The 27,986-nt window shown below is 53.4% G+C and overlaps 2 protein-coding genes across 2 annotated transcripts; both read left to right on the forward strand.

Annotated features, from left to right (window-relative positions):
* The first annotated feature begins 1,194 nt into the window (after positions 1-1,194).
* On the forward strand, positions 1,195-18,409 carry RNPEP (arginyl aminopeptidase). The gene is made up of 11 exons (XM_059145477.1): positions 1,195-1,712; positions 5,397-5,537; positions 5,850-5,998; positions 10,052-10,168; positions 10,830-11,065; positions 13,067-13,180; positions 14,062-14,174; positions 14,338-14,446; positions 15,667-15,891; positions 16,675-16,817; positions 17,784-18,409. The coding sequence occupies exons 1-11, from the start codon at positions 1,266-1,268 to the stop codon at positions 17,940-17,942; spliced, it is 1,953 nt and encodes a 650-aa protein (XP_059001460.1). The 5' UTR covers positions 1,195-1,265; the 3' UTR covers positions 17,943-18,409.
* Positions 18,410-21,913: 3,504 nt separating this feature from the next.
* On the forward strand, positions 21,914-26,946 carry ELF3 (E74 like ETS transcription factor 3). Its single transcript, XM_059145478.1, has 9 exons — positions 21,914-22,008; positions 22,447-22,617; positions 22,971-23,192; positions 23,424-23,510; positions 23,713-23,832; positions 24,027-24,116; positions 24,294-24,410; positions 25,305-25,500; positions 26,139-26,946. The coding sequence occupies exons 2-9, from the start codon at positions 22,455-22,457 to the stop codon at positions 26,251-26,253; spliced, it is 1,110 nt and encodes a 369-aa protein (XP_059001461.1). The 5' UTR covers positions 21,914-22,008; positions 22,447-22,454; the 3' UTR covers positions 26,254-26,946.
* Positions 26,947-27,986: the final 1,040 nt, after the last annotated feature.

The raw sequence follows: 27,986 nt of genomic DNA on the forward strand, positions 1-27,986 counted from the left end.
GGAAGTCAGCTGTCTGTATTTCTACTATATCTGCAGCTATTACTAACCCATATATAAAAGAATGTAAATGGTATGCTGCATGTATTCTTACAGTTTTGCTTTCCACTCAACATGATATTTGTGTTCAGAAACAAAGGACAAATTATTATAGCAATAGCAATATCCAGAAGATCATGATTTGAACTGCTTCCCCTTGCCCCCAAGTCCCATGGGTGGATCGAGATGGACGCCTGCCTATGGAATGGGTTGCATTAGAGGAGAAGGACCTGAGCTTAGGAAACCTGGAACTGTTAGAGTAGGCAGTAGCAAACCTGTTCTTTGCTTTAAGGGAGGCATTTCCTTTATTATAATAGACGATATGTATTACTTCCCTTTGTTCCAAAGGAAGACACTAGATCTTCTCAGGTTATAAGCTACAGTTGATCAACGTTGCCACTATGGACATTTGGGGTTGGACACTTCTTAGTTGTGGGGACCTGCCCTGTCATTGTAGGGTGTTTAGTAGCATCCCTGGCCTTTGCCCGCTGCGTGCCAGTAGTTCCTCTCCTCTCAGGGCTGACTATTCCTTGGCAGAAGAACGGAAAGATAAGTGTGTTCGGAGCCCCTGGGAATGGATGAACCTTGATCTGGTGTGGAACTCTGTGTTTACCAAGTGTGTTTAGACAAATTACCCGATTGTGTTATCACCATTAACTCGTGAGATATTACTCCTACCTTACAGGTGCAGAAAGGGGTTTGGAGAGATCCATCTTTGTTGGAGGTGATATGCCCAAGGACACACACAGTCCTACTGATTGGTTCAGCGCAGAATGTGAGATCCCGAACTCAGACACTTCCAGTTCAGGGGTCAATGTACATCCTGCTACCTTCCTGCAAGATTAGGGAACGCAACGTCAGCAGAGAAAGGTGCGCCACAAGGAGTACTGAAGCATCGCAGTAGGATGAGTAGGGACAAATGTGGACCAAAATATCCCACAAAATACCTTTTTGTCCAAGGTCCTGAGGTACTTCGTATAAAGCTGGAAATTGGGCGACCTGGAGAGCAACGGAGAGGTGTGGTTAGGTGTCAGGTTTTTGGAGAGGGGCGCGACCCAGCTCGGGCCCCTCTGGGGGCGTGACCGGCGGAGCGGGGCGGGGCCGGCGGGGCGGGGAGGGGCGGGGCCTGGCCTGCGGCGGCCCGGCGCGCTCGGGGCGTGGCTTCCCGGCGGCAGTCCGCGAGCTGGTGGGCTCCCAGCACAGTCGTTCAACGGCGCCGCTGCGGGATCATGGGGAGCGACGGGCCTCCGAGCGACGGCTGCGCGCCCCCGCGGCCGCTGCACTCGGCGCAGGCGGTGGACGTGGCCTCGGCCTCCAATTTCCGGGCTTTCCAGATGCTGCACTTGCACCTGGACCTGCGGGCCGAGTTCGGGCCTCCGGGGCCGGGCCCAGGGAGCCGGGGCTTGAGCTGCACCGCGGTCCTGGAGCTGCGCTGCCTGGTGCCCGAGGGCGCCACCGAGCTGCGGCTCGACTCGCACCCGTGCCTCGAGGTGACGGCGGCGGCGCTGCGGCGACTGCGGCCCAGCTCGAAGGAGCCGCCCGCGGAGCCCGTGCCCTTCCACACGCAGCCCTTCTCGCACTACGGCCAGGCCCTGTGCGTGGCCCTCCCGCAGCCCTGCCCGGCCGGCGAGCGCTTCCAGATTCTGCTCACCTACCGCGTCGGGGAGGGACCCGGGGTGAGTTCGACCCCGGGTCCCTGCCCCGCCGCGGCCTCACTCGGCCCCTTCCTGCCCGCCCTTCCCCCTCGTTGCTGGTCTCCCGACCCGCACTCATGCCCACCCTCAAAGAGAGAGAAGATTCTTCCACCATTGCCGGGAGGGGTCCCGGAGCTCTCCGGTGCACGCCCTCCCACCCTCCGCGCCCTCTCTTCCTCCCGGGCTGCCCAGATCTCCGTCTTCTGGCTTCGGGCCAGCCTCCGAGCTGTGCACCTCCGTCTTTTCCGCCCTTCCTGCCTCCCCAACGGTTCTGCTTCCTTCTCACACACCGCGCTGTCTGGCTCCGGTTCTGCCTGCAGAGGAAATCCTATCCTGTGCGGCTTTCTGGATCACCGACTCTTTATAAATCGAATTTGACGTGTCACCGGGCTTTGGGGCCTAGGTCCCTGATAATGAGTTACTTCGTTTTTCCTTTCTAGCAGCCGGGGACAAAGCCGGTTAATTAGCTCTGAGTGCCGACTCAGCCCTTTGTCCGCGTGCTCTTGCGGTGCCACAGGCTGAAGTAACTCTGAACCCCAGAGAGTTATTTTGTTTTCTTATGAGAAGTCCTAGATCGGTGTAATGGAAAAATTTGAGTAAAAATGAGAACTGGAATTAGAGTGTTCTAGGCTTTGTAGTAAGTTGGTCCTGTTCTTATTCTTGGTTGATTCTTAAATATTGATTGACTCTTAAATATTAAATTTTGGGGGTGTGGGACAAATACTGGAACTAAAAGGATGGGTGGTTATGTGGCCTACAGTAGTAAGAGTTTGGAGCTCCTTCATAAAGAGTCCTGAGGCTGTGGTTGCAAGTCATGTCTCAGGCAGAGTGAGTTACAAGTTCCAGGGGTAGACTGCTTGCCTACAATCAAAGTTTACTTATCTAGCTAGCAGTTCCTTTCACTCTTAGAGCTGGCCGAAAGGACGGTTCTGTTTCCGTCTTTATTCAGGGAATAAAGGAACCCATGATAGAACTTGTTGAAAAAATGAAAAGTCCAAAGCAATGTAAATTGACCTCCAAGGCAAAGGAAAAACCCAGTGCCCTCTGGGGATAACATAGCATTGGTAAATGTGTTTGGTTGCTCTGTTATGTGCTAGCTTCTGGTTTGGGGCAGGAACAGGGGAACTGGAAACGTCAAGCCGTCTCTGAAATCGCCTACTGAAAATGGCACCTCAAATTGTACTAAATAGCTTTCATTAGAGTCGTAAGAGCAGACACCCGCACTTTGCACTGTGAAGATCTACGTTAAAGAAACCCGCATTTATTCCTTCTTCTCATTGCCACCATCCCAAAGGAGGACACTCACCTTAATCACTCACTGTACATTATAGCCCCACCCTAAGTTGAGACTCTTTCTTACATAGTGGAAATACTTGTATTACCAGGCTCCTTCATGTCATTATATGTCCTCTATGTCATTATAAACAAAACCCCCCCCAAAACCTCGAAGATGAAGAATAAGGAATTATGGTACGCTAGAGGGAATGACCAGTACTTATGAACTTGACAAAAGTTAAATCAGTTGTCTTTATAGAAGTGCCTGATATAGTGCCTAGTACCTAGTGAATATGTGTGTTAGTCTTACTGTTAACTCGTTAAATTTCTTTCAATAATATGATTAAAGGCAGTTTAGGGGTGCTGAGTGGTTTAGTTGGCTAAGTGGCTGACTCTTGATTTGAGCTTAGGTCATGATCTCAGAGTTGTGAGATTGAGCCCTGTGCCCGCAGTGGGCTCCGTGCTGGATGTGGAGCCTGCTTGAGATTCTTTCTCATCCTCTCCATCTGCCCCTCCCCCTGCAAATTTAATCTAAATTAAAAACAATTTAGATTAACAAGAAAAGTGAGCAGATAGTAATGGAGTTTTCCTATACCCTTCCATACACAGATTGCTCTATTAGCATTTTGTAAGTATGATACAATCTGTTAAAATTAATGAACCAGTACTGATACAGTATTATTAACTAAAGTTCATAGTTGGGTTTTTTGTTTGTTTGTTTGTTTGTTTGTTTTAAGGATTTTTTATATTTGACAGAGAGAGAAAGAGAGTAGCTTCAGAGGGAGAAGCAGGCTCTCCACTGAGCAGGAAGCCTGATCTGGGACTTGATCCCAAGACCTCGGGATCATGACCTGAGCCAACTGAGCCACCCAGGCGCCCCTGAAGCTTAGTTTTTTGTTTGTTTGTTTTCAGTTTTTTCCTAGGCTTTACTTAGTATCATTTTCTGTTCCAGGATCCCATCCAGAATACTACAGTGTATTTAGCTTTCATATATCCTAAGGCTCCCCTTGGCTATGACAATTTCTCAGACTTATCTTGTTTTTGATGACCTTGGCAGTTTTGAGGAGTATTGTATAGGACGTCTCTCTATTGGAATTTTTTTCCCCATGATCAGACTAGAGTTGTTAAAAAATTTTAAGAAGTTTATTTTTTTACAGCAGCTTTAGGTTCACTGCAAAATTTGGTGGAATGTCACAAAGGCAAAGTGCTGTCTTCACATCGCATTCCGCGTACCTGGTACCACCATGATTTCTGACTGTTTCTTCATGACCTCACTCATCTGGCCGAAGTAGTGCTGGTTTTTCCACTGTGGTATTCCGTTCTCCTTCTTTCCATCTGTACTATACCCTTTGGAAGGAGGCTCATTAAATTTTCACACACACACACAAGAAACTCAAGCAAAGAAAAACCCAACATCTCCACGTGGTGTCCTTATGCCTCTTTAAAGTAGGTCTCCAATACCCATGTTCAAAGCCTTTCCAGTCCACCTGCCAAGGCATGCCTCCCACCTCTGTATCTGAAATACCTCCAGTTCCCAAGGATGTCCCATCCATTCCCTTCTTCATGTTGCTGTCTACCTCCTTGAGAATGTCTTCTCCTTTCCTTTTTGACCATCTCGATCCTACTCACCTTTAGACCAGAAAGTTTTGCTTCCCCTTTAAAACCTTGCCAGAATTATTGAATCCTTTTCTAAATTCTAAGTGGCATTTGGTGCTGACATAGCCTCTGCTCCCTCAAGTTAGAGCGATGTAGGAAGTATGTATAGTTTGGGGGGCCTGGCTGGCGCAGTCGGTAGAGCATGCAACTCTTGATCTTGGAGTTGTAAGTTTGAGCCCCATGTTGGGAGTAGAGATTGCTGAAGAATAAAATCTTCAAAAGAAATTTAAATAACATAGCCAATGCCTATGATAGAAAAATACATTTATTCTGAAAGGGTAAGTTTCAGGAATGGAGAATGTTGTTCAGAATGGAGACTCCTCCGACTTTCCTTCTGCTTTTCTGTGGCTCTTATCTCAAGTTGAAATACAACTGCTGCTCAATTGGTTTTTGTTTGATTTTTAATGAGAAACTACTATACCGTGAAGGACTCAGGGGAGGAAGACAGGATGCCAGGGTCAGAGGCCGTGTCTGGAATTCTTAAGATACCCAGTGGGATACAGTGAGAAATAAAGCCTTTGTGGTGTTTCTACTATGGGAGGTGGATGTCAATACCTTGGCGTGGGTTCCAGGGTGGATTAAATACACAGTAGGAGAGAACTTCCCAGTCAGGACCAAACTGCTGGCAGGATCGTAAAGATTACCTAACATCCTCCCCTGCTAGCCAGCTCCTTTTCTCTGGCTGGACTGAGTTCACATAGAGGGTGTCAATTTTGAAATGTTCTGTTCTCTTAGGTTTGCTGGTTGTCTCCCGAGCAGACCGCAGGAAAGAAGAAGCCTTTTGTCTACACCCAGGGTCAGGCTGTGCTGAACAGGGCCTTCTTCCCTTGCTTCGACACTCCTGCAGTGAAATGCACATATTCAGCTCTTGTTGAGGTAAGAGGATTAAAGTTAAGCAAACCTGCCCTTGAGATTGAAAATTTTAGATCTATCTTGTCACATTTCAACTGCTCAGTTGTTAACATCCATCCAGTGGTACGTCTGCAAAATTCCATCATCTACAAATATTTTACCTTTGCCAAATCCCATCAGCCTAGCACAAGTTCAGTCTCTGGAAACCTTTGTGTTCTCCAAGACAGGCTCCTGGTGGTGGCTGGCACCATGCAGGTTGCCAGCCATGCTGTTCTTCCAGCGAATCAAAAGGACACTCTCTCCGATAAAAATCTCCTAAGCTTCCTCTGTTGTCAGGTTCCAGATGGCTTCACAGCTGTGATGAGTGCTAACACTTGGGAGAAGAAAGGCCCAAATAAGTTCTTCTTTGAGATGTGTCATCCCATTCCCTCCTATCTGATAGCTTTGGCCATCGGAGATCTGGTGTCGGCGGAAGTTGGACCCAGGTAGGAGACAAAGACCCCCACAGACAAGGTCAGACAGACTGACCACTGGCCCAGCTGGGATGGTTCTTGGGACACTCTCGCAACTGCTCTGAATAGACAGCCTGTTCGCAGCCCAGTAGCGTGTGGCATGAGTGCAGAGGGAGGATGGGCTGTCCCCGCTCTGCCCCGCTCCGCTTCTTGTCCTGCTGTCTGGAATGAGGTCGTCAGTCCTACTAGTGGCAGGAGCTCCTGTCCTGGGCCACCTCGTAGCCTGTGGTTGGCACCGAGGCAGCAGTTCTAGAAGACTCATCTTTGTTAGGATCTTTTAGTTCTGAATTCCCCTCTAGCAATTATATTTGCTTGTTAATCTTTGTACCAAATCTCCCCATTTTCTCTAGCACGTAGTTCCCAGAAATGTACACTCTGATCTCGTTGTTGGCCTCTGGAGAGGAAAGTGGGAGTTCCTTCTCCTCCGCAGATACATACACCTGAACCCATGGTGGCAGAGATACCTCCGCAAAGTTAGATGAGTTTAATGGAGATGAATAAGGATTTTGTAAGGTTTCCTGCAAACAGAAACTTGACCGGGAGTATCAGTTTCTCCGGCTCTCTTATCATCTGCCCGTACGGTGTAATCCTATGGTAAAATGCCCAAAGGCTGGGCAGTAAAGCTGTGGCACTTTGCCCGGCTCTGTTGCTGCCACCCTGCTCTCCAGTCCTGGAGGCGGAGCTGACCTTGACCGCATTGGTTACGGGTATCAGACCTCATAGCTGGGCTCAGTAGCCCTGCTCAGATCATGAATCTTCATTCCTGGACTTCATCGAGAATGAGAGGTGGGATGCCACTGGCATCTGCCTCCAGCACACACACTCAGAATGGTACCTGTCCTAAAAGACCTCTCCGTCATGAAGGTCAGTCTTTCTGATAGAGAGGGGAGTAGGGAAGCAGAGGAGTGTCATTGTTGCGGTTAACCAGAAAGTAAAGGAAGGTGATTTTAGAGTATTTACTCTTGCTAAGGTTCTGTTAGTAAGAGAATGAACTATTTTATTTATTTGAGAGAGAGAGAGATCAGGAGCAGGATGAGGGGCAGAGGGAGAAGCAGGGAGTCTGATGTGGGACTCAATCCCAGGACCCCAGGATCATGATCTGAGCTGAAGGCAGATGCTCAACCAATTGAGCCACCCAGACGCCCAAGAGTGTGACCTATTAATGAGAAATGAAAGAAAAACATATTCTAAATGCACCAGAAAATACTGATTTTTTTCTGAGCCTTCTGTAATAAAAAGACAATATGATATACTAGTCCATGCTATAGAATCCATTTAACTGGTGATGATGTCTTCTTCCCCCTCCCAGGTAGACAGTCCTCACCTCACAGGGAACATCTTAGGGTCTTGTGAAGCTGTGTTAGATGAGAGGCTCTTCTGGCAAACTTGGCCACCAATCCCAGTCCCTGTTAACACAGGAGGAAAATCCCGGGCACAAGAGCTAGTGGGCATGTTCTAGTCCTGATTTATGTATAATCTCTTCTAACCCTCACATAACCTCACTGAGGGGGTTACTGTTGTCTCCGTGTCGCAGATAAGCAAACTGAGGCTTTTGGTCGCATTGCCTGTACAAAGTCACGTCGCTGGCAGAACTGGAACGCCAACCCAGGCTTTTCCATTGCATATCCAGTCCTTACTGTGCTAGTCTGCTGGTGATAAAATACCAGCTTGCCTGAGAATATCCCAGTTTCTTTTGAGAGAAATCTCTGTGCTAGAGGAAGTATCTTGGATGCCATCCATCTAGCCTAGGCTTTGCCTTCTAGTTGTAGCAAGCTAAAGTAGCTTGGGCGCCTGGGTGGCTCAGTGGGTTAAGCCTCTGCCTTCGGCTCAGGTCATGATCCCAGGGTCCTGGGATAGAGCCCTGCTTTGGGCTCCCTGCTTATCGGCGAGCCTGCTTCTTCCTCTGCCCTTCACCCCTCTCATGCTCTCTCTCTCAAATAAATAAAATCTTAAAAAAAAAAAAGTTGAAATAGACATTCATGTGGTTTTCAAGAAAAATAGAACAAATGCTGTCTTCAACTACAGATACGCCTTCAGTATTGGTCGCCTGCAGTATTGGTCACTGGTCGTTTCATTGATCTTCCTGGCTCCCTCTCCTTAAAGGAAGACTTTTGCCTTCAAATTTCCTATTCAGACACCAGACCCTCCCTCCAAGCAGATGATCTTGTCTCCTACTTTATTGAGAATATTTAATTCGTCAGATACACTTATGTCAGCTTCCTGTTTTCTATGTAGAAAGTCATCTTCATCGGCTGTCGTCCTTCCCTTTCTCCCTCTGAACTCCAGAGAGGGATGTCCGTGCTTCTGTTGGAACCACATCTCTGCCTTTGAGCCATCATTGGTTCAGTCCCTCCCCAAATCTGGTGGGGCTTTGTCTCGTTGTTTACCCCTCTTTCTTCAGATGTGCAGCTTTCTCCCCCGTTGGCTCTTTCCTTCCAACCCTAACCATGTTCCTGTCTCTCGTAGTTCAAAAACAAAGCAGAAAACATGCTCATTGACTCCACGCTCCCTCCTAGCACAGGACCTTCTGCTTCCCTACTTAGCCGAGTTTCTTACAAGACTAGCATTTCTCCTGCGCACCCTCCATGTACTGCTTGGACCTGTGGGAATCCAGCACCTGCCCCGTTGTGCCACAGAAACTCCTGCAGTGAGAGAGGCCACTGGCCTCAATATGTGTAGCATGTTGCCCTCTCCTCCATCCTTGTCTTGGTGTTCTGCACTTTCCTTCTGCCTCTCGACCCTCCTCTGGCTTCCATGACACAATTCTGTCCTGGTTCTAGGACCTCGGCTCGTCCTCTCTGGTCTCCTTTGTGGGCTTTGCTCTGCCCAGCAGCCCCCGTGTGCTGGTGCTGTCCAGGACTCTGTTTTGGGCCCATTCTCTTCTCCTCCGTACTCTTCTTGGGGATATGCTCTCGCTTTTGTAATTTAATCTCTCAGGACTCACTCTGATAATACCACTTAGTGGTTTACTTATTTATTTGAGAGAGAGAGAGCACAAGCAGGGGGGAGGGGTAGAGGGAGAAGCAGACTCCCTGCTGAGCAAGGAGCCCAATGTGAGACTCAATCCAGGACACTGGAATCATGACCTGAGCTGAAGGCAGATGCTTAACCCACTGAGCCACCCAGGCTCCCACCACTTATTGGTTTAAAATGCTGACATGGGGGGCCTGGGTGGCTCAGTCATTAGGCGTCTGCCTTCGACTCGGGTTGTGGTCCCAGGGTCCTGGGATCAAGCCCCGCATCAAGGCTCCCTGTGGGCAGGAAGCCTGCTTCTCCCTCTCCCACGCCCCTCTGCTTGTGTTCCCTCTTTTGCTGTGTCTCTCTCTGTCAAATAAATAAATAAAAATCTTAAATAAAATACTGTCATGGCTCTGAAGGGCCAGCTGTGTCACATGGCGTATCAGGCCCTTTGTGACTGGAGTGTCGAGGGCTCTGTACCCGCCCTTGCCTCCCTGCCCCCAGCCCCGATCTGACGGTGAGCGTGCCAGTAGTCCAGACTCTTGGTGGTTCCTCCCCTGCGTGTACAGTTTCCACTCCGAGGCCCCTGCTTCTGCTCCTTCTCCTGCTAGAACAGTTCCTGAGCTTCCACAGGGGCAGAGAGGAAGCCTTCCCTCCTCCTCACCTGGACCCCATCCCCTTTGCTATCTTACGTGCTGTCTTCTTTCATCTTCCCCACCCGCTTTACAGATGGGCACACTGAGGCCCAGGTCAGTGACTTTTGCAAGGTCACATTCATTGCTGGAGACAGAATAGGACAGTGCTGTGAGTTAGAGCCTGCTGTGCACAGGAGCCAGCTCCGCCACGACACGGCGCTGGGATCTCATTCATCAGGTGTGGCGAGCAGCCTCGGACCCGCGACCTGACCTTGCACCTGACCTTGCACCTCCTGTCTCTGTGGCTGGCCACGCTGTCACATTCATGTGGCTCAAATATGAGACCGCCACATTTCTCCAGGTGCTTTTGGGCTCGAGTCTCCATGATAGGTCTCCAAACACCAGCCTGCTTTTTCTGTGCTCTTGCCTTTAGGAGCCGCGTGTGGGCCGAGCCCTGCCTGATCGACGCTGCCAAGGAGGAGTACAACGGGGTGATAGAAGAATTTCTGGCCACAGGAGAGAAACTTTTCGGACCCTACGTTTGGGGAAGGTGTGGTATCACATTGACTCCAATGTCTTTGGCTAAACTGAGTCCCTGGTTTCCTCCTCTTCTTCCTTCTGGTGTTGCTTCTCCTCCTCTGTCTCCTAGAGCCAAGTTCCCCAATCCCAGAAGTAGAGGAGAGGAGGAAGGGCGAAGCCAGGCCTCCTTCATTGTTGCTGAGGAGGGGACCCTGAGAGAAGGTTCTTGAAGTGTTAAAAATGGGCCTTCTAGCTGCTGAGTGTGGAGATGGGGAAACGCTGTCAGGGGACCTTTGTGACTTACCTTTCCTGATCGCTGGAGGCAGCCACACACTCCCATGTTAGCCTCCCCAGATCAAAGGCTCTGTTAGATCTTGGCGACCCCAAGCGAGCCGTCAGTGAGCTAACCGTGACAGAACTGATGATACGGCCATACCCTGCTTGGAAGGAGAACAGGGAGCAGCTTTCCGAGAGCCACCTCCGAGAGAGCAAAACCTGGCGAAAAGGAGGTCCCAGCGACCTGGCTGGAGGATAGAGAAGGCTGAGTGTCATTTCAGCGCTGGGCCCAGGGTTGGGTGCCACCTCTTCAGTGGCTGTGTCTCTCAGGGCTGAGGGCCCTGCCTAAGGAAGTGAGGCAGGGTCTCTGCCCTGGGGAGCCGAGACTTGTCTGTGACCTCCTGCTCTCTTGGCAGGTATGATCTGCTCTTCATGCCACCATCCTTTCCATTTGGAGGAATGGAGAACCCTTGTCTGACCTTTGTCACCCCCTGCCTGCTGGCAGGGGACCGCTCCTTAGCCGACGTCATCATCCACGAGATCTCCCACAGTTGGTTCGGGAACCTGGTCACTAATGCCAACTGGGGTGAATTCTGGCTCAATGAAGGTTTCACCATGTATGCCCAGAGGAGGATCTCCACTGTCCTCTTTGGTAAGCCAGCTCTCCGGTGCCGGCCTTCTCCTAGGGACCCCGTGCCCCATTCTTTCATCTGTGAGGCTGTGTGGGACACAGGTGGGCATGAAGGATGGGGCAGTGGTGCAGAAAGCTCTGGTGAGAGGCCAGCAAGGACCGACTCTAGACAAGAGTCCCTTCTGAATGGATGAGCCCCATGGAGTGACATGGCACCGAGTCGTTGGTGGTGAGTGGTGGGGGGGAGGGTCCCAGAAACTGCGTATTGGTGGCATGAATCAATAGGGGGCCCGACAGTAATAGGACCCCTCAGCTAAGCTGAAACCTCACTCGATGCTCAGCCAGGCAGCCCCTCGGGGAGAGCTGCCCAGGGTCATTCACCCACACAGCTAGTTAATTTTACAAATGAATCATAAGATCATTATAATCATTACCTTCTCTTGAACACCTACCTACCAGCTTTGTACAGGCACCTTATTAAAAATACCTCATTTAACAATTTCTCAGTAGCCCTATGAAACAGATAGGATTTCCATTTTATGTATGAGTTCACCGTGACTCAAAAAGCACAAGAAATTTGCCCAAGCCACTTAGCAGGTGGGGACAGAACCCCACATGGAGCCCAGGTGTGCTTTTAAAATATTTTCTCAACATTGTGTCATTGGAAACCTGCTATATATCAAGTCTTTAAAAATATAACATATATTATTTTTATTATTTCTCACATGAAAATCTATTTTGATCTCTCTGAGAAAGAACACACAGTAGGTTTATCCACAATCTCACTGTTCAGAGATCATCGATGTCTGTCTTTTCCGACATTTTCCTATGTGTGTGTGAATCCTCAAACCTTCCAGCTGCATTTTTTTAAAAAAACTTAATGAAGTTAATGAACATTTTCCCAAGTCATTAGATTTTCTTCTATAGCTGCATAGTATGGATGTTTCTTAACGTATTCAGTTTCTAGTTGTTAGGTTATCTTTAGTTTTTCTTTACTTTTTTTTTTAGAGAGAGAATGTGTGAGCAGGGGAAGGGGCTAAGGGAGAGGGAGAGAGAATCTCAAGCGGACTCCCTGCTCGATGCTCAGCGTGGAGCCCAACAGGGGGCTCCATCTCATGACCCTGAGATCATGACCTGATCCGGAATCAGGAGTTGGATGCTTAACCCACTGAGCCACTCAGGCGCCCCCGTTAGTTTCAGTTTTCTAATCAGAGAATGTTTTGACAAATATTTTTACATATAAATGTTCATGCATATCTAAGACAATGTTAGGGAAGATGAATTCCTAGAAATGTAATTTCTGGATCTGAACATTTTAAAGGCTTTTTAGCACACATTGTCCATTGCCTCCCAGAAAGTTGGTACAAATGGACGCTTTCATCCAGAGTATATGGAACAAGAGACCGTTTGTGAATATCTTACCCAGGCACTAAGAATCCTCGAAGCAGATGTTGTCAGCCCACTGTGCAGATGAAGAAGTTGAGGCTGAGAGAGATTGAGTACCTCACCCAGAGGCAGAACTCCCTATGAGCGGCAGAGGTGGCTGGTTCAAAACCTGGTCTCCTTCCCTCCACCATGCCCTCTGTCATTTTTAGAGCCAGAATGAGATGTAGAGACCACTAGAAAAATTTGGGGTGACAGTTTCTCTTGTCTGACTGGAACGATCAAATGAAAAATAGTTTGCTTTTATAGATCAAATTACTATCTCTAAAAATAAAAATATACAGATAGGGAAAGATAACAGTCATGGGAAAAGGTGAGATTCCTTCATCATGTCTGGGCGAGACCGACAGCCAGAGCAAAGTGAGTCATTTGTAGTCCAGAGCAACCAGAAGCTAGGGGCTGACTCAGGTTCTCTGTGGCCAGGTTGCCCTGGCGTCCCCAGGGGGGTGAGGATATGAATCTTCAGTTATCTGTCATGGTTCTTGTGGCCACAAGGGGGCAGCACACCCTCTTTTGTCTGGAAATTATTCTTGGGGGTGGTGTTCTTGAGTTGAGGCCTAAGGATTCTTTTTGCCCCAGGCTCTGCTTATACCTGCTTGGAAGCTGCAACTGGGCGGGCTCTGCTTCGGCAGCACATGGACATCACTGGCGAGGAGAACCCACTCAACAAGCTCCGCGTGAAGATCGAACCAGGTCCGGGAAACTCCTCTCTCTTAATACCCACTTCCCAGCACTGAGCTTGGAGCCCCAAGTTATTTGAGCTTCAAGTTAATCAGTGTACTCCCTGAGTACTCTCCTTGGGAAGGAGGAGACCTCCAGAGCCCTTTTAGCCATTCCCTGACCTCTAGGCAGACTCAACCGAAGCCATTCCAGTCTGATAGGAGTTCCTTCCAGTTTCATGTACGGGCCCCTGTCGTTTTCCAGGACTCTTTGCCGTGATTTTTCTATCAAGTGAGAACTGTAGTCGTGTAGCTCGAGCATTAGCCTTATTTTACAGAAGACGTGAGTGAGCGCCCAATAAGTCAAATGACTTGTCCAAGGTCATGTGTTTTTATTTTCTGACATTTGTCTTTAGTTCCACGTATGACTAATCTAAAACCTGTCTGTGTGATTTAAACTTACGTTCCTTGATGCCAATGACCATGAAAATGAACTTCTTGTAGCCTGGTCATTAGTTTATTTTGGTCTAGAACATTCGTAGAAACAACCAGTTGTTCTGGGAGGGGCACTTGAGTGTAGGTGGTGACCGACTGGCCTGGAAGAGGCAGCAAGCCCTGTGCTCAGTCCTAAGAGTCCATGGAACCCACTGGAGCAAAGCAACCCCAGGAATAAGGAAACTTTCCAGTTCCCCTGGAAGGCTGGTTCTTTGTCCTCTTATTAGGTCCATAGTTAATGACCCTTTAAGATCAACTTTGAAGTCGCTTGAGAGAGGCCATGGTCGATCTGGAGACTTTCCTGGCCTTTGCCAAACCCAAGGAAGCTGAAGTCTGATCTCTTCCATAATTACTTGTAGAATCTGGAGCTGGAGAGGAACAATGACGGTGACAAGTTACAAGTGTCTGCTTTCTCTGTAGGTGTCGACCCGGATGATACCTATAACGAGACTCCCTACGAGAAAGGCTTCTGCTTTGTCTCATACCTGGCCCACTTGGTGGGTGATCAGGATCAGTTTGACAGTTTTCTCAAGGTATAGTCAACTCAGAGATGAGGGGGGAAGGAGGCGGCGCAGAGAAGCCAGCCGGGCCAGAGTACAGGGATAGAGGCAGGGGGTTGGAGGAGAACCCGAGGCACAGAGGGACTGTTCTCCCCATAGGATCCAGAATGACTGAAAAGTACCTCCCTCCCTGCAGGCCTATGTTAATGAGTTCAAATTCCAAAGTATCGTAGCTGAGGACTTTCTAGAATTCTACTTGGAATACTTCCCTGAGCTGAAGAAAAAGAGAGTGGAGTCCATTCCAGGTGAGCAGAGGAGCTGGCCTACAGGGTACTAGGAGATAGTAGAGAATTCTGTCTAATTTCCATCCAGGAAGACGAATATCGGGGCCGGAAACCTGAAATCTGAGTCCTCCATTAAGTGGCAGCTAGGGGCCCAGACCCGCTCAGGGTCCCAGGCCTTGTTCCACAAGAATGATTTCTCTCCGCTCCTCCCAGCCTCCTTTTCTCCACTGTTCTCCCCTCGGTGTCTCCCCTCTGTCCCCATTTTTCTCAAACCTACACACACACGACCAAACCCCCACCTCTGCCCCGGGAGCTGCAGCCGCCCTAGCTATGACCCAGGGCCGCAGGACCAGCAGCCGCCCCAGCTTGCAAGCGTGGAGTTGCCTCTGTGGCCTTCAGAGTGCCCGAGAAGCCCCGTGGCTGCCCTGATTTCAGCTTGGGAGGCCCTGCTCCCTAAGAGTAGACAGTGGCCTGTCGTGGACGAGGCTGCCTGCTGGAGGCACCCGATCCGTGCTGGGCACTCTGAGTCAGGCCACGGTTGGTCTGGTAAAGTCACTTCCCCTGACAGCCGGGGCTGGTCAGGCCTAGAGCACCTACTCTCTGCTTGGAGGCTCCCACTTCAAGGTCATGAGACTCCCTGGCTGATGAAAGTTAATAATTACTGAGTGCTCCCTTCGCACCAGGCAGCCTGCTAAACTCACCCTGTGTATTTGCTTATTTAATCCTCACCACTGCCAACAAATGCAGGGCCTCTCACCCTGCCTTTTATCATTTTACAGATAAAAGGGAGGCGCAGAGAGGTGAAGTAATGTGCCAGTGGCCTCCTAGCTAGTTAATGGCAGGGCTGGGATAGGAGCCTAGGTAGCCCAGTCCCAGGGCCCAGGAGCCTCGGCACCACGCTGTTCTGCTCATCTGAAGGAGAACGTGAACTTGACTGAAGCTAGGAAAGCCTTTATCCACTTGGTTCTGGCAGCACAGTGTTAATTTGGACTGCGAACTACTGTCACAGTAGGAAAAGGGGCCGGGCTGTCCACTCTGACTGTTAACAGTCTGTGGGCCTCCGTGGAAGTGGGACCTGCCTGGAGCAGGTCGTCGTGTGGGAAAGGGATGTTAAAATCAGAGAAGCAGTTTGGGATCAAGAGAGGCAGACAGGAGCTTGAGGTATGGGTGTTGCTGGAGCCAAGTTGACCTTGACGCTGCCGGAGAATTCCGATGGCCCCCTCTCTCCTTCCACCAAACAGGTTTTGAGTTTGATCGGTGGTTGAATGTCCCGGGCTGGCCCCCCTACCTCCCTGACCTTTCCCCTGGCGACTCACTTATGAAGCCCGCTGAAGAGCTGGCCCAGCTGTGGGAGACCGAGGAGCTGGACATGAAGGCCATTGAAGCTGTGGCCATTTCTACCTGGAAGACATACCAGCTGGTCTATTTCCTCGATAAGATCCTCCAGAAATCCCCTCTCCCCCCTGGTAAGAAAAAGTGGGGCAAATGAACGCAGCAGATCAAGGTTCCGTGTGTACAGAGCTTGATATCAGGGGCGAGAGGGAGACCCAGAGGAAGCCATTGCAATGCTCACTCCCAGGCGACTGCCGGGTGTTGGCAGGTGGTCACAAGCACGTCATGGGGAGCACCTCGACGGCTGCTGGGAGTCCCACACACGGGTGGGGGGAAGGGAATCCCGCAGCCCAGTGCTCACTGCGCCCTCCGGCTCTGCACGTGATTCTGAAGTCTTGAGTCCTCCTAACCGCTCATGCCTGGGGGCTGTGACGGTGACCCTGCAGGTAACAGGAGATGAAATAGGTCCCAGAGCCAGTGGATGGCGGGCTTGGGATCTGGACGGTCTCAACCACTACTGCTGTGTGGCCGCTCAGCCAGAAATAACCTTCCTCCAGGGGTGCTGGAAAGAGAAAAAGTGAGAGTCCAGATAGTTCTCAGCAGCTGGGCGGTGATGGGAGAAAAAGGGGTCACAGCGTGTTTTAGGGAGAGAACCTGGAAGGTAAGTGGGATGACGACAGAAGGTCTGTCATCACATTCAGGCAAGTTGTGTGGAAGAGCCTTAGACATGAAGGTGAACTTGCGGGTCAGGCAGTGGTTCCCTTCCCGAGCATAAGGTGAGCAGGAAGAGTGTCAAGTGGGGTGTCGGGAACCTCCCTGATGTCATCACAGGGGCTTTCGGGAGGGCCTGGAGGCCTGTAGCCACGCGCTTGGGGCTCTGATGACACAGCCTTTAAAAACCCATTTTCTTTTTTCAGGGAATGTGAAAAAACTTGGAGAGACATACCCAAAGATCTCAAACTCCCAGAATGCAGAGCTCCGGCTACGCTGGGGCCACATCGTCCTTAAGAATGACTACCAGGAAGATTTCTGGAAGGTGAAGGAATTCCTGCAGAGCCAGGTAGGGAACCCCGAGCTCCTCGACCCCTTCAGGCTCACACAGTGGGCCGCCCCGCCTGTAAGGCATAGTCCTGTGGGCGGAGGGGAAGGGAGAGGACCCCACTCAGCAGTCGTATTCCTGAGTGTGGCCAGGGAAGGCATTGCCATGGCAGGGAGAAGCCTCCAGGGTTGGAAGCATTTTGCGGATGACCTGGTGAGGCCGGAAGGCCCCAGGCTGGTCAGAGCTAACCCCACACTGGGAAGAAGGGTAAAGCAGGCCTTGAGGGCTGGTCTTGGGGAGAGGGGCCCAAGGACAAGAGAGGTGAGTGGAGGGTAAGAGCATAGATGCCTGCTTCCTGGGGAAGCCCACCACCCGGGAGGGCTCCGAGGCCAGCAGTGGTCCTGCTGGGGAAGGGCCGGAGCGCCTCCGAGCCTGGGGCAGGACAGGGCTGCTCCTAAAGCAGCACTCAGATGCCCCCCTCTATTGGCGCTGGGAGCTGTGTTCCCGTCTGGAGGAGTTCCGAGCCCTCCTCAGTCTTCTCCAAGTCTCTGGACTTGAGGAGCTTTGCGACATGGCATTCTCACACTGGTGCAAATTTGACTTGTGGGTTTTCCGGTGCTTGCCTGCGGTTGGGCCTTACGCGGCCCTCTGTTTTAATGTGCTGTCAGCTCAGGCCTTGATCTCGGTCGTGAGTTTAGGCCCTGTGCTGGGCTCCACGCTAAGAAGCCTACTTTAAAAAAAAAAAAAAAGTGTAGACACCCCTGTCCTGTGCTAGCATGGATTGGAGTGGATACCAAGATCTACCTGCAGGGATCTTTGGCCCCCAAGAAGGTACCAGAGCAAGAGCTCGCCTGTCTGGGGCCCTCCTCGTTCCAGCCCTGATAACTGGCTCCTGAGCAGGCCGGCTGTTAGGGCGACCCTGGGTTTGGGGCTGTGCCGACTCACTGAGCAGGCCGCTCAGGCCGCGGGTATGTGTGTCTCTTGTAGGGGAAGCAGAAGTACACTCTTCCGCTGTACCACGCGATGATGGCTGGCAGCAAGGTAGCCCAGACCCTTGCCAAGGAGACCTTCGCGGCCACTGCCCCCCAGCTCCACAGCAATGTTGTCAACTACGTCCAGCAGATCGTGGCGCCCAAGGGCAGTTAGAGGCTCCTGGGCATGGCTTCTGCCTCTTCTGACTTTTCAGGCTTTCAGAATACTGTTCCCAAATTCCAGTTCTCCAATCAAATTCCTGAAGTTTACACACCCTTCGGAAAATCTGTTCTCAGGGCATGGTGTCTGTGACTCTTGGGCCTCTGCTCTGGTGGAAACTTCTCTGGATCAGTAAGTCCTGAGACCAGAGAACCTTCCACAGCTCTCTCAGTATAGGCTGCCGGCTTTGGTGGAGGCGAACAGTCTTCTCCCTCCTCCCAGTTGTCTGGGAAGAGCAGAGAGGATTTTCTTATCTCTTCCCTCCCCTTCCCTCCCCTACTCTCTCCTACTCTTCCTTCCCCTCCCCTCCCGTCTCATCCCCATCTCTGATTCTTGAAGTACTATGCAAAGGGCTGTATTCTGGTAACTCATGTTTTTCAGGTTTAATCTTTATTTTAATAAATATTTTTAAGTGAAAAGTATTTAAGTTGGAGTTATGACCTGAGTGGCCATGAAATTTCCACTTCCACAAGTGTCCTCTGTGCGGACAGATGTTCTAAGAAGGTTACAAGGGGGCGGGGGGCTGGGGGGGAGATGCCCCGGAGGCTGACAGTGCTTCTCTGTCTGCAGGGAACTCCCAGACATAGGAGATGGGGGTCCCACACCTGCAGATGGGAAAATACAGGGCAGCATTGTCGAAGCCCACTTATAGCAAATGAACCTCATTCCAGTGTTCTGTGAAGGCAGCTACGTTCCCTGCCTGTAGTGCCATTCCTCTTCATGTGTTCCATTGCTTTAAAAATGTGTACTTTAATGTTTTTTTCTCTGCCCTTCTCACCATCCTCCACTGGGCCCCACCTACTTTTGATCCTGGATAAGGAATAGAGTGGGTTTAGAACTTGGCACTGCGTTCTGATTTCCTGGTTTCAGCATGGGAATCTCAGCAGTTAGCAGCTTGGATTTGAGGGAAGGGTCACCAAAAGATATTTCAATATATTTAAGTTGCCTTTCTTCAGTACAAGGCACTCCTGACTAAGTCTCCATGTGTGGCCATGTCCTTAGCTTTGAGGTTATGCATTCAGGCCTCCTGCCTTCCCCGCACCGGGGCTTCGATAGATCTGTTCTCGCTCTTACTCAGCAAGAGTTAGGGAACGGCCGTGAGCGGGTGGCAGGCTGGTGAGGGTCTCCATCCCCTGCCACGCCAGGAGCTTCACTAGCAGCGAGGGAACTTGGGGTCTGAGGAGAGGGATTCGGAGGCCCAGGGTTGTAGGATCTCATCTTGCAATTTGATGGCAGACTGTCTCCATAGATCTTTCAGGGATGTTTTTGTCAATATGCTATATGCAAGGCTGATTTTAGGGCTCCCCAGATGCCTCACCGACTCCCCAACTCGGTGTCTGGCTTATCAGCTCTGACACCAGGGGCTGTCTTGCCTTGTTTGCACGAAAACCTGTGGCATAATAGTCATGGTGATGGCGCAGGGTCACCATGGAAGCTCTTCCTCTGGCCGCTGCTCTCGGAGCCCACTAACTTCGGGACCTCTCACCGTGCACAGCCTGGGTATCTGCAGTTGTGGTGCCTGGCCTGCTCACCACCTTTGCCACCCAACAGTCCTGCTGGGTGTGCCTGTCCTTGTATAGGGTTGGGAGACCGTGCTCTTGCCATCCCATATCCCAGGGATGAGGCTGCGCCATTGTCTGGGCAAGCTTCATGGGGAGGGCCAACGGGCTCTTCCTGCCATTGGCAGGGTATTGGGAACACTTACTCCACAGCTCCTCTACCACTGTCCTAGAACTCCCCACTCCACCTCCAAGGCACTGACCTCAGACTGACATAAAATCGCCCATTATTGGGCTATTGAAGACCTTAATATTTAGAGATAAGGTGCTAGCATATAGGGATTCCTTATCTCAGCCCCATTTCTTTGGTGAAGCCCCGTGAAGGCAAACATCCCCATCCCACCCTCTGGAGCCTGAGCCAGGTGTCCCCCAGGGCAGGGGAGCATGTGAGCCGTCCTGGGGCTAGAAGCCGGTTCTCCCACATTCCAGGGTGAGTGACTGGGTGGAGGGTGTGCCCGCCTCAGGCTCCTTGGGGGAGGCCCCCTGAAGGGCTGGGGAAAATCCTACCGCCAGAGCCCCAGGCTCTTCGGCCACCCCTGGCCCAGTGGAGGGGGCCCTGACCCTGAGTCCCTCTCTTAGGTGCCCAGCACTTTCAGGGACAAAGAGAAGGTTCTGGGAGATGGTCGTCTTGGTCATCTGGCTCTAGAGGATAAAGAAGGGGCAGCTCTGGAGGGGGAGTCATTTTGTTTGGTTTGGTTTGGAGCCATTTCACCCACCAAGGCTAAGCCTGGCCACAAACCACCCAGGGTTGTGGCATTAACAAAGGAGATGTGGAAGGAGACACTCATATCCTACATCTTAGATGCATAAAAAACTAGATCTGGAAGAGACCTTAGGGATATTAGGTCCAAACAACCTTGTTTTTACCCATAGGGAAAAAAGCAGAATCACGTAGCTGGGGAGTCACCTGAACACAGGTCTCCTGCCTCCTTTTCCCTGTCCTGGGCTGCCTGTCTCCAGTGGGGTCTGTGCTCACACACAAAGGACTCACTGTGCCCAAGGGGAGGGCAAGGGGCTGGCTGAGTGGCTGAGTGGGAGGACCCTGAAGCCAGGACACGCCTGCTATCAGGAAAGAGCACCAGCCCCGCCACTTAACCAGCTCTGGTAGCCTGGGCAAGTCATGTCACCACCCCCTCCCCACCCCAACCTGAACTAGGATGTTCTCAGTTTTAAAATGGGGACAATCGGGGCACCTGGGTGGCTCAGTGGGTTAAAGCCTCTGCCTTCGGCTCAGGTCATGATTCCAGGGTCCTGGGATCGAGTCCCACATCGGGCTCTCTGCTCAGCAGGGAGCCTGCTTCCCCCTCTCTCTCTGCCTGCCTCTCTGCCTACTTGGGATTTCTCTCTCACTGTGTCAAATAAGTAAATAAAATCTTAAAAAAAAAATAAAATGGGGACAATCACACATTCTTTACATGTTTTGTTTTGGAGACTGTGTTACATGTGCCTGGGGAACACTGAGTGTTCCATTTTCTACGTGGAATGCCAGGACCCAGTTTGAGTCGGGCTTCTGGCCACTAGAGGGTAGCAGACAGGTACAGGTCAACTAGGCGGAGGGCGGGGAAACTAGGGGAGACAAACCCCGCTGTGTGGATCCCAGCACCTGCAGCCGCCCCCAGGGTCCCAGGGCTCCGGCTGGGGCAGAGGAAGAGCCAGGTCTCTCCGGCTGCAGGTTGCATGGGGTCCGGGCAGGCAAAGCGAGTCAAGACTACCACCGAGTAGATGCCAGCAAGCAGGCTACAGAGGACACTGGGGACAATGGGGACACCAGGGCCCCGAGGCTAGGCCGTATTAGCCCATGAATATTGCCTAGTGTCTGGAGATCCTTCCAGCAGGAATCGGGCATGTAGGAAAATTCCCTCAACCCCACTCTCTGCTCTGCCTGCTAGGCCCCCTTGTCCTCAGACCTTTTTGGGGACTAGCAGTCCTCCCTGCTTCTACCCCATTCCCTTCCCCCTTTTAGCCCATCCCCGGCCTGGCCCCCCTGAGGAATTTCCTGCACCAGAGGGTGGCCGAAAGTACAGATGCCTATCCCCGCGACTCCTGCCACCCGCCCAGGCCAGTGCCCTGTGCCCAACCCCAGAGGGTGCGGGATGACAGACTCTGACAATCATTAAACCAGCCGGGCCTGATTTCCCAGCACCGCCTGCCAGGATCCGGGCCAAGTGGCACAAAATATGCAAATCACCTGGGGCCAGAAGCCCAGTGTAAAGGCCAGGAAATCCCCTCTGTCCAATGAGCCACCAGCTCCGGTTACCGCCAGGCGCACTATAAAGGCCTGGGCTTGGGGAGGAGCTCCCACAGGCCTCTATTTAGGGCGGGAGGGGAGTGCGGGCCAGACTCCTCGGAGCTGGCTACCTGGCGGAGCTGGCTACCTGGCGCAGCTCTTTGCCTCCTGGATTTCTCGCCTGCCTGCTGTGCCTTGGTCCTGCCTGCTGCCACACCCACACTCCGCCCCTCAGGTAGGACCACCACCTGTCGTACTGCCCAGCCTGGGCCCTGGGAAGCCGGAGAGGGGTCGAGTGGACGCATAGCTCTCAACCCACCCGCTGCAGCTCTGCCTGTGGGGCAGGAGTGTCGGGCGGTGGGAGTGCCCTGAAGGTCGCAGAGGCACAGTGTCAGGGAGGGACAGAGTGGCCCTAGCTCTGCCAGTCTGACTCAAAGGGTCAGGGATGGGGGGTACTGAGGAGGGGGCCCAGCAGGAGGCCTGGTGCCCACAGCAGGCTCTGCGGTCTTGCAGCCCTTCATGAAGAAGGGGGTATCCGAAGAGATATTGACCTTCACCATGCGCCCCGCCCCCACCCCTTGAGGCTCTTCCTGGCCCAGGTTTGGCTGGAACAGAAGAGCTGGAGGGTGAGGGGAGGACCCTGGCCCTCACCAGCCTTGGCCTCCGTCCCCAGGTAGCCTCATGGCTGCAGCCTGTGAGATTAGCAACGTCTTCAGCAACTACTTCAGTACTATGTACAGCGCAGAGGACCCCGCTCTGGCTTCTGTCCCCCCTGCTGCCACCTTTGGGGCTGATGACCTGGTGCTGACCCTGGGCAACCCCCAGATGCCGCTGGAGGGCACAGGTGGGTCTCGGCAGGTGGGACGGGGTGTTTGGGGAAGGGAAAGACAGCCCTCTTCTGCCTGTTAGATAAGTGGGGAAGTCAGGCAGGGACGAGGGTCCCCCCTCCCCAGCAAATTCCAGCACTAGGGGCTGGGGTCACTTGTAAGAGGCTGAGGTACTGAGGCTGAGGGGCAGCGAGCGACGGTGAGGTGCTGGGCAAGGGCGCTGTGACTGCCGCCCCTGCCCCCCCCCCTGCTGGGCAGGGTCGCCGAGACTTGGGCCGGTGGGGGCAGATGGGATGTACATGGAAGCCCAGATGGGCAGTGAGGATCCGGGTGGCTCCGGCTGAACTGACGCTTGCGCGGTCCCTTGCAGAGAAGGCCAGCTGGTCGGGGAAGCAACCCCAGTTCTGGTCAAAGGCCCAGGTTCTGGACTGGATCAGCTACCAAGTGGAGAAGAACAAATACGACGCAAGCTCCATCGACTTCTCGCGGTGTGACATGGACGGGGCCACGCTCTGCAACTGTGCCCCCGAGGAGCTGCGGCTGGTCTTCGGGCCGCTAGGGGACCAACTCTATTCCCAGCTGTGGGACCTCAGTGAGTCTGGCGCCCCTGGGAGCCCAGGACTTGGAGGGGGAGGCCTACCTCCTGCCCGTCTCCCGCTCAGTTATGGTCTAGGGACCGGCCCACACTCCCGGCCGAGGCCACATGGCTGTGGGAAGGACCTGGAGCCCCAGGCCAGTGAGCACAGACAGAGAAAGAAGTCCTGAGGGGAGGGGGCAGTGGGACGCCTGCCAGGGTTCTGACCCCTCCTCGCTTCCTTATCAGCTTCCAGCTTTCCTGATGAACTCAGCTGGATCATTGAGCTGCTGGAGAAGGACAGTACGGCCTTCCAGGAGCCCCTCGGCCCTTTTGGTGAGAATTCATTTCCTCCATCATTCCCTAGCTTGTCCTATCCCATCTCTGCCTCTCCCCAGAGCACTAGAGCTGACCCTCTCTCTCCAGACTTTCCCCCAACTGGAAAAACAGCAGGTCACTGGCCCTCTGGGCTCTGGGGAGCCGAGTGCCCCTGCCTGTTCCTCTGAGCCCTGTCTGAACCCTTACCTCCTCTTCCCAGACCAGGGAAGCCCCTTCAGCCAGGAGATGCTGGAGGAGTGCCGGCAGGCCAGCCCCTACTTCCCGGGCAGCTACGGTCCCGGAGCCCCCTCCCCCGGCAGCTCTGATGTCTCCACCGCAGGTGAGCTCCCTCGTCTGGACCACAGCCTCCCTTCCCCCCCAAATGCCCCGCAGCTCTTGGTTACCTGCAGGAGAGCCCAGGCTTTCTGGGAGGAACAGGAGCAGGCTGGGTAGTGTGTCCTGAGACCCCCAGCAGCCGATTCCCCAGAAGGTGTGGGTTGGCAGGGGGACTCACTCGGACCCCACCTCCCCTAGGGACCGGTACTTCCCAGAGCCCCCACTCCTCAGACTCCGGTGGAAGTGACGTGGACCTGGATTCCAGTGACAGCAAACTCTTCTCCAGGGGTGAGTGCAGGGAGCCTCCTGGTCCCGTGGGGTGTCCCAGTGGGCAGTGTCCATGGCGCTGGTCCTTCCCCTCATCCCTGCTCCCCTGCAGGGTTTTCCTCCTGGGTAGGAGCTGCCCCCTTGAGTCCCCCCTGCCCCATTCCTTCCCTTCCTGACCTTGCCCCTCCCCTGTCTTAGAGGGCTTTCCCGACTATAAGAAGGGGGATCCTAAGCATGGGAAGCGGAAACGGGGTCGGCCCCGAAAGCTGAGCAAAGAGTCTCGGGAGTGTCTGGAGGGCAAGAAGAGCAAACATGGTGAGCTCCTGGAGTCCCCCCCCTTTACTCTGAGGCCTGGCGGGTTCCTGGGGGTGCCGCTGATGCTTTCTCCTCCTGCGTTCGCTGGCTGTCCACACTGCTTCTCCCTCCCGCTATCAAAGCTGCGCATGGGGCCCGAGGCTGTGTGGTACCGGTCACCACCTCCTTGCAGAGCCTGGATGGGTGGTCCTGGAGATGAGGGGAAACTGAGGCCCTGGAAGAAGGCCCGAGGGACTAGAGCCCAGGTGCCCAGCCCACCCACTCTCTGCACTTGCTCTGTCTTGCCTGCTGGGATACCCTTAGTGGTGTGAGGGGGAAGCTGGTGGGTGCTGGGAGGGCCTGCGGGGCCGCCGGGGGCTTGGGCAGAGGACCGTGCCCCAGTGGCAGGCCTCAGGCCCCAGTGTGCGCCAGCCAGACACTGGGAACCGCCAGGTCATGAGCGGCTCCTTGCCTCCGTTTTGTGCTAGCAGCCTCCCTTCCCCCCAACACTGGGCCTGGCTGCTTCTTATCTTCAGGGGGCTCTTTTTTCCAGAAAGCTGTCCCCTCGTCCCCCAGGCCAGGGCCAGCTCCCTGGTCTGTACTTGCCAAGCTCTCACCACCTGTAGGTGTGTCTGCTTTCTCACGGTGGCACCCACCGAACCATGGGCTCCTTCAGGCAGTCGTGTGTCTCAGTCACTGTCCAGTCCAGCCAGACACAGGATCAATATTTGAGCATAAAACAGCTGTGCTGTGTGAGGGGCAGTCCCCGTCTGGTGTGGGAGGCGGGAGGCGAGCAGCCCTGGTGTGGCGCGGCCACCTGTGCGTGGGCCGCGTGCTAGGCCCCGCGGGGGCCCCGCCACCTTCGGAGGAGAGAGCGGCCACCCTGGTTTCTGACCGAAGTCTCCGGCCTTGCAGCCCCCAGAGGCACCCACCTGTGGGAGTTTATCCGGGACATCCTCATCCACCCGGAGCTCAATGAAGGCCTCATGAAGTGGGAGAACCGGCAAGAGGGCGTCTTCAAGTTCCTGCGGTCGGAGGCGGTGGCCCAGCTTTGGGGCCAAAAGAAGAAGAACAGCAGCATGACCTACGAGAAGCTGAGCAGGGCCATGAGGTGAGCGGGCGCCCGGCCCCCACGGGAGCTGCCGGGACAGCTCGTCCGCGTTCCCCCGGCCCCCTCTGACCGCCGCCCACCTGACGGGTTTGAGTCCCATCTGCTGAGAACAGTGGCTGCCTACTTCGTGGGTTGAAGGATGACACGGAGAGAGCAGTAGGCTGGCAGGGCAAACACAGGGGACCCTCTGACAACATTCCTTTGCATTATCTGCAAGGCTTGTCCTGAGAAAAGTTCTCCGTGGTGAAAAGAGCGTAGTAAGCCAAAGCCTCCACCGAGACCTGGCTCTCCCTCTCTTGAATCGATTCGATTGCTTGTCTGACCTCAGTGTCCCCCTGAACGATCACCAAGGTCCCTTCCAGCCCTAAAACCACTTGGTTTCATGATCAAGCCCCAGGGCAGAGCCATAAGAGCCACAGAAGCACGGGTGGCATCAGGGACCGTGGACACCTTCTAGGCTGGGGTGCCGTGACGGGCGGGAGGAAAGAAGAGGAAAGTTGCCGGAAGTGGGTCAGGCTCAGGCTGGAACCCAGTGGGCCAGGCCCGGCGAGGATAATGGGGCTGGGGTGGGGGCAGGGCGTCAGCAGTCCGGGCTGCCCCCTACCTGGGCACGTCTGATCACCCCTGTCCGCACGCAGGTACTACTACAAACGGGAGATCCTGGAGCGGGTGGATGGCCGGCGGCTGGTCTACAAGTTTGGCAAAAACTCCAGCGGCTGGAAGGAGGAGGAAGTTGCTGGGAGTCGGAACTGAGGGTCCGAACGGGACCCGGGACCGAACCCACGGACTTGAGGCCTGCAGCCCTTCCTGGGACAACCACCAGGCCCCCACCGTTCGGGCATGCTGGGGCCGGGCCACAGAGAGAAGCTGAGGTTCTGCTACCTTGTTCAGCCGTCATCCTGGGATCCGGGGCTGGTGGCCTCTACTCTCCGCCCTGCTCTTGGAATAACGAGCCCTGGGGTTTGAGGTGACTTGTCGGCTGACCACAGCGGCCAGCATCACTCCCCTTACCTGGTGCCTCCTCAGACCCCACCCAGACAGCAGCTGCAGACGGTGCCCTCCGCCTCCAGATGCCTGCACTGAGCCCCAGAGGCCCAAGGAAGCAACAAAGGCGCTGTGAGAGAGGGGGCCGGGCAGGGTCCTCCTGCCTCCAGCTCTTGGACTGGCTTCCACCTCAGTGCTTGGACTCCGCAGGCAGGGGTCGGAGCACTCCCTAATTTATGTGCTATAAATATGTCAGATGTACATAGAGATCTATTTTTTCTAAGACATTCCCCTCCCTGCTCCTCTCCACGTGTTCGTGGTCAAACAGACTGTCCTAGGTCCTTGGCAGGGCTGGTGAGGGGCAGGGAGATGCCGGGACCCTCAGGATGGGGCTCCTGGCTCCTCTCTCCTGGGAATGGAGGCAGAGACCCTCCAATAAAGTGTCTTTGGGACTTTTTCTAACCTTCGTCTTCGTTCCCTGTGTACTGAGATTTGGGTCTCCAGATTGGATGAGGCCCGCGGGGTTGGAGCAAGGGGCCAGAGCAGGCCGGTTACCCGGCTCGGGCAGTGGGAGGCAGAGGCCGGCTTGCAGGGTAGGGACAGGTGTCCTAGAGCAGGAGAGCTGGCTCCACAGACAAGCTGCCCCGGGGGCTGGCGGGCAAGCAAAGGAAACAAGGTGAGACTGAGAAAGTGTCTCAGGCTCCGTGCAAGCAAGGGCATGAGCCGGACACCGGGCCGGCCCTGCTGCTCCCGCCAGACATTGGCTCTGTGACCTTGGCCAGGCAGACATTGGCTCTGTGACCTTGGCCAGGTCAGCCCTCCCAGCCTGCTTCCGTGCTGTAAGGCTGGGGTTTGGATCCGATGCTCTCTAAGACGTCGAGAATTAGCTACCCAACCTTGTGGAATAGACACCTTGGATTCCAGCCGTGTTGGCCATAAACGGAGATGAGTACTTGGTGAGAAAGTAGGGGGGATGGGATAGACGTTTGCCAGCCTAGTGTACCAGGCACTGTGCTAGACGGGCCCTCAGCCCACCTCCTCTTCTCCCAAAAAGGGAAAGGGAGGTTTATCCCTCCCAGTCTACAGATGCAGAAGGTGAGGTTCAACAGGGCCAGTGACTCAGCTAAGGCTGCCAGGACAGCACCTTGTTGCTCAGTAGCTTTTTCCCTGAGGGTGTCCCCAGGGTTAGGGCTCTTCCGACTTAATCCTCCGTACATTCCAGAACTGTATTACTCTGTCTCCCCAGTGACCCTGCAGACAGGTTCTTGGAGAGGACCTTTTGCTAACGGGGTGTACAGTTCCTCATGAAGGGTATCTTCCAGCGGAAAGCTCCTTAAGTTTGAGGCTTCAGATTCCAGAGAGCACATTAAAAAGGCATGTTGTTAAGTTTGGAATGGTCTTTAATTGTCTTAGAAATAGCAGATTATTCACTGAAGGCCGCGGGTAAGGAAGGGAGCTTAGAAAACCAGACGTGGGGAAGATGGGCTTGCTCTGGAGAAACA

The sequence above is a fragment of the Mustela lutreola genome, chromosome 14, assembly GCF_030435805.1.
Source record: "Mustela lutreola isolate mMusLut2 chromosome 14, mMusLut2.pri, whole genome shotgun sequence".
In the NCBI taxonomy this organism is placed as follows: domain Eukaryota; kingdom Metazoa; phylum Chordata; class Mammalia; order Carnivora; family Mustelidae; genus Mustela; species Mustela lutreola.

Bases quoted from the DNA above. Each gene is read 5' to 3' on its own strand.
- RNPEP (XM_059145477.1), top strand. From the start codon at position 1,266: ATGGGGAGCGACGGGCCTCCGAGCGACGGCTGCGCGCCCCCGCGGCCG. The intron at 1,713-5,396 runs GTGAGTTCGACC...CTGTTCTCTTAG, and splicing joins GCGTCGGGGAGGGACCCGGG to GTTTGCTGGTTGTCTCCCGA. The intron at 10,169-10,829 runs GTGTGGTATCAC...CTCTCTTGGCAG, and splicing joins GGACCCTACGTTTGGGGAAG to GTATGATCTGCTCTTCATGC.
- ELF3 (XM_059145478.1), top strand. From the start codon at position 22,455: ATGGCTGCAGCCTGTGAGATTAGCAACGTCTTCAGCAACTACTTCAGT. The intron at 23,193-23,423 runs GTGAGTCTGGCG...CTTCCTTATCAG, and splicing joins TTCCCAGCTGTGGGACCTCA to CTTCCAGCTTTCCTGATGAA. The intron at 25,501-26,138 runs GTGAGCGGGCGC...GTCCGCACGCAG, and splicing joins AAGCTGAGCAGGGCCATGAG to GTACTACTACAAACGGGAGA.